At 43.9% G+C, this 9,058-nt stretch overlaps 3 protein-coding genes across 3 annotated transcripts in view; 1 reads left to right on the top strand and 2 right to left on the bottom strand.

Moving 5' to 3' along the window:
- The first annotated feature begins 80 nt into the window (after nucleotides 1–80).
- On the top strand, nucleotides 81–2,790 carry mettl26 (methyltransferase like 26). Its single transcript, XM_032543093.1, has 6 exons — nucleotides 81–429; nucleotides 661–823; nucleotides 1,895–1,954; nucleotides 2,066–2,133; nucleotides 2,333–2,411; nucleotides 2,517–2,790. The coding sequence occupies exons 1-6, from the start codon at nucleotides 236–238 to the stop codon at nucleotides 2,571–2,573; spliced, it is 621 nt and encodes a 206-aa protein (XP_032398984.1). The 5' UTR covers nucleotides 81–235; the 3' UTR covers nucleotides 2,574–2,790.
- Nucleotides 2,643–6,556, bottom strand: wfikkn1 (WAP, follistatin/kazal, immunoglobulin, kunitz and netrin domain containing 1). Its single transcript, XM_032543052.1, has 2 exons — nucleotides 5,081–6,556; nucleotides 2,643–4,958 (listed from the first exon to the last, which is right to left on the bottom strand). The coding sequence occupies exons 1-2, from the start codon at nucleotides 5,345–5,347 to the stop codon at nucleotides 3,441–3,443; spliced, it is 1,785 nt and encodes a 594-aa protein (XP_032398943.1). The 5' UTR covers nucleotides 5,348–6,556; the 3' UTR covers nucleotides 2,643–3,440.
- Nucleotides 6,557–6,644: 88 nt separating this feature from the next.
- The window catches only part of LOC116706322 (ras-related protein Rab-40C), a 5,418-nt gene continuing 3,004 nt past the window's right edge, over nucleotides 6,645–9,058 (bottom strand). The window contains exon 6 of the mRNA XM_032543081.1: nucleotides 6,645–8,681. Within this exon, the coding sequence (XP_032398972.1) occupies nucleotides 8,380–8,681 (302 nt within the window). The 3' untranslated portion in view covers nucleotides 6,645–8,379. The remainder of the gene's footprint in view (nucleotides 8,682–9,058) is intronic.

Below are 9,058 nucleotides of genomic sequence, written 5' to 3'. Positions count from 1 at the left end.
GCTTTGTCATTGTTTTATATAACGGTGCAGGAGAACGTGTGCCCGCCCAGAGGTCTTATTGGATGTCAGATCAGTCACGTGAAGCAATACGGAAGTGGACCATTTTCAGCAGAAAAACAAAACATTCGTGGGTGGCGTTGAGTTATTCAACCTGGACTGACGTTACTCATCTCTGCTGGAGTGGTTTCGTAAGCTGTACCGCATAACTCGACAGTTCTACCCGGGGTTTGGCACGATGCTGAACGCCGCCGCCGCGGAGAGGAACAAGGAGCCCATCCTGGCCGTGCTCCGGGAGAGCGTGAACACCGGGAGACCCCTGCAGGCTCTGGAGATCTCCTCCGGTACCGGGCAGCATGTCACACACTTTGCTCAGGCACTGCGGAATATCGTCTGGCAGCCCTCAGAGTATGACCGCCAGTCTCTAGCCAGGTAACACAGGTTGTGTGTATCAGTAACAATTTACATTTCTGTTTAGCTTACCGTATTAACAGCTTATAAGCTCGAGTATTTCCGAATAATTCCTGCGTAGCAAACTTGAAGCAAAGCATCACTGGCCGTAAAGTGAGGTATTACGGTGGTTCATTTAATACAACTGATGCAGGAGTGTGTTTTGTTGGAGAGTGCGTGCATAACAATGACGTCTTTTGTTTCCATTCTCAGTATCGAAGCGTACAGAGCCCACTACCAGCTGCACAATGTAAGGCCTGCCATCAACCTGGATGTTTCTCTGCCCCATCAGTACTGGGGAGGTATCCAGCCAGAGAGCCTCGACCTGGTAGTCAACATCAACATGATCCACATCTCTCCGATGGCTTGCACAGAGGTAGGACTGGTGATTGTATAAATGCTTACACATAGTGTAGTGATTGGTGTAACCCAAGGACGTGAGTATCATGCCCAAAACTAAAACTTCCAACTGGCAAAGCAGGCAACATCCCCGGGGCCCTCAGGACCCCAGAAGGCCCCAGATTTAAAGTGTAGCAAATAGTTTAGAGTCATTTGATAAAATGCACATTGGTTTAGTAATACTGTATGCACTACTAAAGCACAATCTAAACTAAAATGTTAAAAGACTCATTAGCACCTGGCTTTTATGATTTGTATTTGTATTGTGCATATTTCTTTAAACAATGTAATAAATCAACCCACCACAAAGTAATTACAAATAAGGGGCCCTCAGCTCAGTTTTGCTCTTGGCCCCCTTAGTGGGTTAATCCAGACCTGATTGTTCCTGTTCTATTATCTTTATTGATACTACTTGCAATTGCTCATCATGCCAACTGCTATAATAATTATGAATCATATTTCTGTGTATCCGTTTATCTGTGTCCCAACCGGCAGCGGCAGAAGGCCGCCCACAGAGAGCCAGGGTCTGTCCGAGGTTTCTGCCTGTAAAAAGGAAGGTTCTCCTCACCACTGTCGCACCAAATGCTTCCTGTAGGGGGGGAGCTGTTGGGACTCTGCAAAGTAGAGTGTGGTCTAGACCTACTATATCAATAAAATGTCCTGAGACAACCTTATGGTGTGATTTGACACTTGAAATAAAATTGAATTGTCTCCTACCCAAACATAGTTGTGGTTTAAATCTATACAAGGTGAAGTCCACAGTGCTAAGGGATAGATGTTCTTCTTTCAAAATGTATATAGTCTGGCTGGTTTTGTACAGTAATCTATTGACTGGTCCTGTTGTTTACTTTCCATAAAGCATATATATTGCAGTGTATGCTGCTATTTGCTACCCAGAATGTATATACATTATGGCCCTATTGACCCTCCGATAATAACTGTATTGCCCCTCTACAATTTCTGGCTATAAAAGAGACCAAGAAGAAAAAAGTGCTGAAGTAGTAGTCCCTCCGGCATCTAATGGGATGTGATCACTATTTTCTTCTAGGGTTTATTCAAAGGGGCTGGAGCAGTGCTGAAGCCGCAAGGTCTTCTACTGACATACGGGGTGAGTGAAAAACCATTGTGTCATAAACATTAACTTCTTTATGCCACGTTATCGAATGTAAACATTAAAGGTTGCCATAATTGCTACATAACATTTTGTTGTTACCGTCAGCCCTACGCAGTGAATGGCCAGATCACCCCTCAAAGTAACATTGACTTTGACTACAGCCTACGGCAGAGGTAATGTGTTTTAAAATCTTTTTTTTACTGCTTCATGGAAGTTAATTATGTTACAAAGGGAGGTTTTCTTGTCAAAGTAGCATCTATTTGCAGCATTGTATACATAATCATGAAGTTTCATGTGTTTATGCCATCCATCCAATAAATAATGCAAAGGTGAAAGTGGGATTTATAACGACTTTATGTTTTAAACATACAGGAACTCAGAGTGGGGACTGAGGGATATCTCCCTCCTCAGTTCTATAGCACAAAGAAATGGTTTATTCCTGGAGAAAATAGTAAGTCAACACAATCTTTGAAATGTAAAAAAAAAAAAAAAAAAAAAGTGCTGTTTTGGGAGTATTGGTTGACTAATGTATGGTTTTAAATGTTTTCTTTGCTAGATGGACATGCCTGCAAACAACAAGTGTCTTCTGTTCAGAAAGGAGAGTTTGGTGTGAAGTTGCCAGTATTGGAGCAGGATGGTCGAAACGCCTTAACTTACATTTGGAGCTCAGATACATTGCCAGATTTCCAGAACTTTTAATGAACTGTTTCCCCATATTCTGGTACACATTGACATAGATACAAATATTTATTCACAACTGAAACAATGAAATCTGTTATACACTATAGTCTTCTGTATTGCACACTTGAGTAAAAAGGCTCACAGATTGATATGTTGTCTTTGTACTATATTTACCTTGATACCACCACCCACTCGTTCTATTTTTTCATTCAGTTTGCAGAGACTGAGACTAAGGTAGCAGAAGTGCTTTGCAGAGGGAGAGAATGTGCTGCACATTAGATCTTGAAATCACACATAACAACAAAAGGTAACTTATATAACCATCTATGTAAATGACTAGTATAAAGAACCCAGTACAAAATAAACATAATACTATAAAATAGAAAAAAAAAACACAATCTGGAGGTAATATACTGTAGTTGTTTTGTTCTTTAGCTTCACAAGCTAGGCATATTGCAAATTGATCAACTTGTGTAGCTGCTATTCTGCCTTTTTATGTTATTTTTCAGAAATATACAGAATATATTTCAAAGGAAAAAATATATGTAAACTTATTTGAAGAAAAAAAACATTTCTGCATTTGTATTCATGTATTCAACACATCTGGAATGTAGTACAACTTGTGTTGTAATGAACATACAAATCACATTGACATACTATTTAACATATTTGTCTTTTGATTTAAAGAGTTATTCAATTTCAGTTTTTTTTTAGATATAATTCTGTGCTCATCCCTAGTGCTAAAGGTAAAGGTGACCTCAGACCCTCTGAGGGTTGACAAGTTTAAATTCCGATACTTCTACAATACCTCACAGGTCTTTTTATTCAGAACCTCACGTAGCTTCTTGAGTCGGCGTTCGGTTATGGCTCTGACATAGCTGTCCGACTGGATGATGGCCATGCCGTCCTGCACCACACCCATCACCAGCAAAGGGTTTTCCTCCATGGTGATGTTGGGACATGGACAGCTCCAGTCTATCTTGGCTATAGTCACCTCTAGGTGTTTGGTATTGAAGAAAGTCAATCCCATCTTTTCGTCTCTCAGGACTTCTTCCAAGCTAAAGCGGGCAAACCCAGAGTCCAGATCCTCCACCAGCTCTGTCAGCCGCCCCACAATAGCAAAGTCGCTACGGCATAAGCTGGGCACCATTTTTCCTTTCACCCGACAGGTCTTACAAGGTCTTCTTTTGGGCTGTGGGCAGTTTGCCTCACACTCCTTCTTGGTGCGGAAGTTGTTGGCATTCCCATGGCAGCCACCATAGGCAAAGGCCTGGCACTGTTTCAAGATCGGATTCCAGGCCCAACGTGGTTCCCAAGATTTGCAGGGGCCCTGGACAGCAGGCAGGAAGCAGATGCCCATCCCCTCTCTCTGACATGAGGCCTTGCACTCCTCATAAGTCTCAAATCGGTTGCGGCTGTCGTCACATCCGCCGTTGCTGAAGGCCAAGCAGGAGCCCATCTTGCTGTCATAATACCAGTCCAAGTGACGCTCACCACTGCACACTCTCCGGTCTACTTCAGCCAGGCAGTCTGCTGGGGAGAATGGGCGCCCCATGGGCATCTCAGGATCTTCAGAGAAATCATCATCAGCCCGGCGGATGACAGACAGAGGGTAGTCTGCACGAAGAACACCCACAGAATTCCGTGCAACGCAGGTGTAGATACCTGTATCCCACACCTGCGCATTGTAAATGACAAGCTGACCGATGTTGGTGATAACCACGTTGCCATACATCTGGTCAGGCCTCATGACCAGCCGCTCGCGTCGTTCACTTTGTTTCTCCCATGTTACATCAGGTCTGGGGGCTCCAATAACGTCACAGTGGAAGCTGACTGTGCCTCCCACATAGATAGACTGGTGGTGAGGGTTGGAGTACAGTGTGGGGGGCATGGGATCCTCTTGGGAGGATGTTGGTGTGGGATTAGCTGTAGTGTCCTGAGGCAATGGACTGGTGTGGGGCCCGGCCAGGTAAAAGCGGCAGGCGACCACAGTTAAAGTCACCCCACGGATGCAGGCCTCTGCATCCATGTAGCAGTGGTTGAAATAGGTGAGGCCATCTGAAGCGCAGGTGAAGTTGGGCTCTTTCTCACATCGGTCCCGGCACTTGCAGATGGGCTGTCCGTCCCAGATGTCACAGGTTGCTCCCTGCTGGCTGCAGATAAAGCCCTCACAGGTAGCTGTGGAGGTGGAGGCATTATTTCCTTTTCCTCCACCCTGCCCATCTGGCTGGGCAGGGGTACCATCAGAGAAACGTGCAGCCACACAGCTGTTGAGACCACACACGTTGGTGCAGCATTTCTCAAAGTCAGCACAGTCCTGCACAGACACAATGCACACACAGGACAGCATTTATGGAAGCAGATTTAAAATGAATAAAACACAAAATGAACTGACGATTGTTAGTGTATCACTACTGAGAATAACATGAATAACACCACCTCGTCAACGTTGCATTCTCTCTCGCAGGTACTTTGCGCATCAACCCAGAGATTGGAATTCAGCTTGTTAGGACAAAATCCTTCGTGTTCAACTTTGGATCCTGCCACACTTGCACACAAAGAAAGTTCGGGGAACTCGCAAACCAGGAGCATCAACAAATACGCACTAATCCATCCTAATACTAGTTTATTTGAGTTGGGTGCATTATGCCAACTTTGATCCTTTATACATCTATCCTTCAAAAGTTTTAGAGGGATTTTATACATTATTGCTCTTTTGCATGAGTCGTCCACCGGGTAAATCCATTCCTCCTTTAGGTCTTCAAATTCGGAATGTCGATTTTCAAACGTGGTCGTCCGTTTTGTACGTAAACATTGTGGAAATCAGTTTGCTGTGCGCAGAGAGGAGAGTTGTAGCAATCCAAAAGATCAAGCCGAGTTCCCATGCGCTGGACATTTACTGAACAAAGTATATCCCAGAAACACGTGTAAAAAAAAAATGCAGTTGTGTTTCATGAAATATATGCCTTAATAACCAAAACGCAACGCAATGTGCAAACTCTCATTCAGCTCCATTTCCCCGAACAGCGAAATAAGCGAACGAAACTGCACAATGAGAGAAAGACGCAACATCAGCCTTTCAGAGTGTGAATGGAGGTGGAAAGGGCAACCCCTCTGACCGCCCCCACGGTCGTCCAGAGTCTAAAACTCTTATGAAGCAGCACCATGCGCTAAGCAACTGGACAAACATTGTAAAAACATCAAAGAAAACGTGGAGCCGTGGTGGCAAGCTGTCCCAACAACCTTGCGCATGGAGCTACGCATTCCGGTGAGAAATCCAACGTTAAACGCGTCCAGACAGAATTTATAGAGGTGTCATTTATAAGGAAGGCAGTGAGCTATTTCCCCCCCAGCTGATAGCTGTTGTAGTTGTTGGTTATCATGTTTATCTTCGGTTACAATTATCTATTTCCGCGTTTTACGCAGTAGCCTACAAACTTCGGCACATACTTTTCTTGCACAAACCAAAGAGCCAATTAAATCAAATAAGTCGCCGGGAGTGGAGAGCGTGAAGACCAAACACGGGGCGTGTCGCATCATGTCTGGCAAAACATGTTGTTAACGTCCTGCTTGTCTAGACGTCGGTCAATTTAGCACCGTCGCTCATTCACACGGAGCTCAGAGATGCCACGGCCAGGTGGGAAGAAAGCGTCGAGCGCCATAGTTTCAATAGTGTGCGACTCATCTTTGTCCCGGCGCAGCTCCGACTCGATGAGAAGCAGGACCCCCTCATCTTTTCATTGGAAGTGACCCTGCAACCTTTGGGTGACTTTTGACCTCGTTGCATTCATGCGCTGCAGCGAAGTGCCGGTTATCCAAAACTGGCCAATACCGAGACAGCGTCTAATCAATTCAGCACCCCCAACGGGCTTTATCCCATTTGATCACTGACGCCCCTGACTGGACAAAGGCTACAAAAAACATATTCCCACAATGACCTTGATAAATGAATGAAAAATCATTTCAGCAAAGCACACAAGTTGATGAAAACACAAAGCAACCGTGGAGCTTTACCCTTTATTTTGTTGGGTGACTGTTTTCAATGGAGACAAAAGTATAATTTATCCCGTATCCAAATGTTAAGACACACATCTCTGATAGCAACAATCATTATCAAACGTTTACATATAGTGCTTTAAATAGCTCGTTGTGCTGGTGTCAATACACCACATAAAACAGGCACCAGTAGAAAAACATGCACCATTGTTGTATGCCCTCAATAACCGCATCACAGACATATAGCCATGACACTAGGAATGTCGAAGTTGAAAGACAGCTACGTTAATCAGAGGTGGAAAGAGAAAAGTGTTATAAGCAAATTAAGTAATGTTTAGGTTATTTACTTATTAAAAACAAGACCATTAGTTAGCTCTGATTAAAAATACAAGACTTTCAATGCCCTCTCTGAAGTCTTCAAGTTCATCTGGCAAATCACTCAAAGCTCTACTATCATACACACATTTTAGGAGGGTTAGAAAATAAGGATGAAGTTACAGTCCAAATACCCTTATTAAAAACATTACAATAGCAGATTATCTTCCCACCTCTGATTCTTACAGTCCCACATATTACCACGTGGCCACAGCAAAGTAGCAGATGCATATTGTGTTACATTCATAAATACATTAGATAAGATACAAAAAAGCAATCAAATTAAAATATTCATTTCACCAATGTTAACAAATTCCTGTTAAAAACCAAGACGCGATCGCAGCTCTTTCTGAAGGCAAAACGCCACGGCTGAGCAAATCTGCACATCTGATTTGTACAAAGTTCCACCCCCATCAGCACCAAGCAATCTCTGAATTGCCACAAGAGTTAATAGATTGAGAGGTGATCATGTGGTTGATGGTTTAAACCACATAAAGCAATGATAATGCAACTAAGGATATCAGATTCAGAGGCAAAAATGGCCTGAGAAAGTCAACAGACGTTGACAATGACTGATGAGACGGAGGGTGAATTCATTTGGGCTGTAATTAAGAGGCACCACAGGAAGTCTTCAAAACAAGACAGGGTGGCTCTACTCTATTTCACAGATGGAGCATTGCTAGACGAAGCATTTTTCAATGGATTTTTTTTTTTTCCAAAATCCAGGCTGGGAAACTAGCCCTGCTCTTCTCATGACATTCAATTTAAGCCTGTCTAATTTTAAACATAACTAATCTGAGATTTAAATAAGTAGCTCAGCACCCTTGAGGTTGCAGTAAAAATGTTCCACGATAGACAAAGGGCATAAGACACACAAATAAATTGGACACCAAAGCAGGTCTCTGGAAACATTCAAGACAAAACAAGCATAAGAAGCCCCTCCAAGATCAATCACCAAACAGACCTAAACAACTTGAGCACATACAGCATATTAACAACTTTAAATACAATAAAACAGTAATTTTTCAAAATAAAAGCTAGCTAATGTCCCGCCACTCATTTTTAGTGTTAACAGGTGAGCGATTTTCTTTGATTCACATCTGTTGGACCCAGGGAAATCTGGTTCTACTTGATCATAGCGAGCCATCCGTAGTAAAGAGTACGGGTAAACGGACATCCACAAGATGGCACCAGCAAGCGCAAAGAGAACAGAAACCAATCCAAGTCAGTTCCCAAGGGTCAATGAAAGTTCACAGCTATATCCCTTGCTGGTAGCTCTCCGTGCTCTCCCATGGCCTTGTGACCTCTTGGAGCAACAACACCTTTAATACTGGCCCTATGGAGGCAACCATTAGTCCGCTCCTTCACTATGAAATCTTACAGCTCCCCTTAGAGGATGACGACGAGGTCTTTGGAGGGCTCTGCGGAGGCCTGAAAGACTTTGAGCGCTTGAGACTATTGGCTTTGCTTCCGCCGCTGCTACCGCCCGAAGCTGCGCTGTTGGCCACTGAGTAGGAGCGTCCGTGCATCATGACTGCATTCATGCCGTTGGCCATGGAGAAAGACTTGAGGTGCGACTTGATGGCCACAGGAAGGGGCAGTTTGTCAATGAGGTGAACCGGCGTGCAGGAGACGATCGAACGGCAGCACAAGTCTTGGAGGCTGAAGACTGTGGGACAAGAGGAGAAAATATGGATGTTACCACTGAATGTCATGTCAGATACCTCAAGTTAAAATGCTTAAGGCTGCGATCAGACTGTCAGCGTTGGCCGCCCGGCTGAAAACGCAGGCCTTTTCATTGATTTTGAATGGTGGTGGGTCGTACGTTTAGGGGACAAAAAAAAACAAAACAAAAAAACGCAGCGGGCCTGTGGCGAAAAGTTGAGACCGACTTAACTTTTGGAGAAACGCAACCCCACGTTACTCTGCGCTGGCCAATCATGTAAGCGGAGATCAGACTTGTCAGTGTGTTTTGAGATATGGTTTGAGGCGGTGTGAGAACCCCGTACAGTAAACTGTCCCTTCCACAATAAAGTTTTAAAACAC

Source organism: Etheostoma spectabile, chromosome 2, assembly GCF_008692095.1.
Source record: "Etheostoma spectabile isolate EspeVRDwgs_2016 chromosome 2, UIUC_Espe_1.0, whole genome shotgun sequence".
NCBI lineage: Eukaryota > Metazoa > Chordata > Actinopteri > Perciformes > Percidae > Etheostoma > Etheostoma spectabile.
The sequence above is the reverse complement of the archived record's forward strand: the minus strand, read 5'-3'. Positions and strand labels throughout refer to the sequence as shown.

What these genes read in the sequence shown, in the direction of transcription:
- mettl26 (XM_032543093.1), top strand. Translation starts at nt 236, where the DNA reads ATGCTGAACGCCGCCGCCGCGGAGAGGAACAAGGAGCCCATCCTGGCC. An exon ending in GACCGCCAGTCTCTAGCCAG is followed by an intron (nt 430 to 660) that starts GTAACACAGGTT and finishes TTCCATTCTCAG; the next exon opens with TATCGAAGCGTACAGAGCCC. An exon ending in GACTACAGCCTACGGCAGAG is followed by an intron (nt 2,134 to 2,332) that starts GTAATGTGTTTT and finishes TTAAACATACAG; the next exon opens with GAACTCAGAGTGGGGACTGA.
- wfikkn1 (XM_032543052.1), bottom strand. Translation starts at nt 5,347, where the DNA reads ATGTATAAAATCCCTCTAAAACTTTTGAAGGATAGATGTATAAAGGAT. An exon ending in GAGAATGCAACGTTGACGAG is followed by an intron (nt 4,959 to 5,080) that starts GTGGTGTTATTC and finishes GTGTCTGTGCAG; the next exon opens with GACTGTGCTGACTTTGAGAA.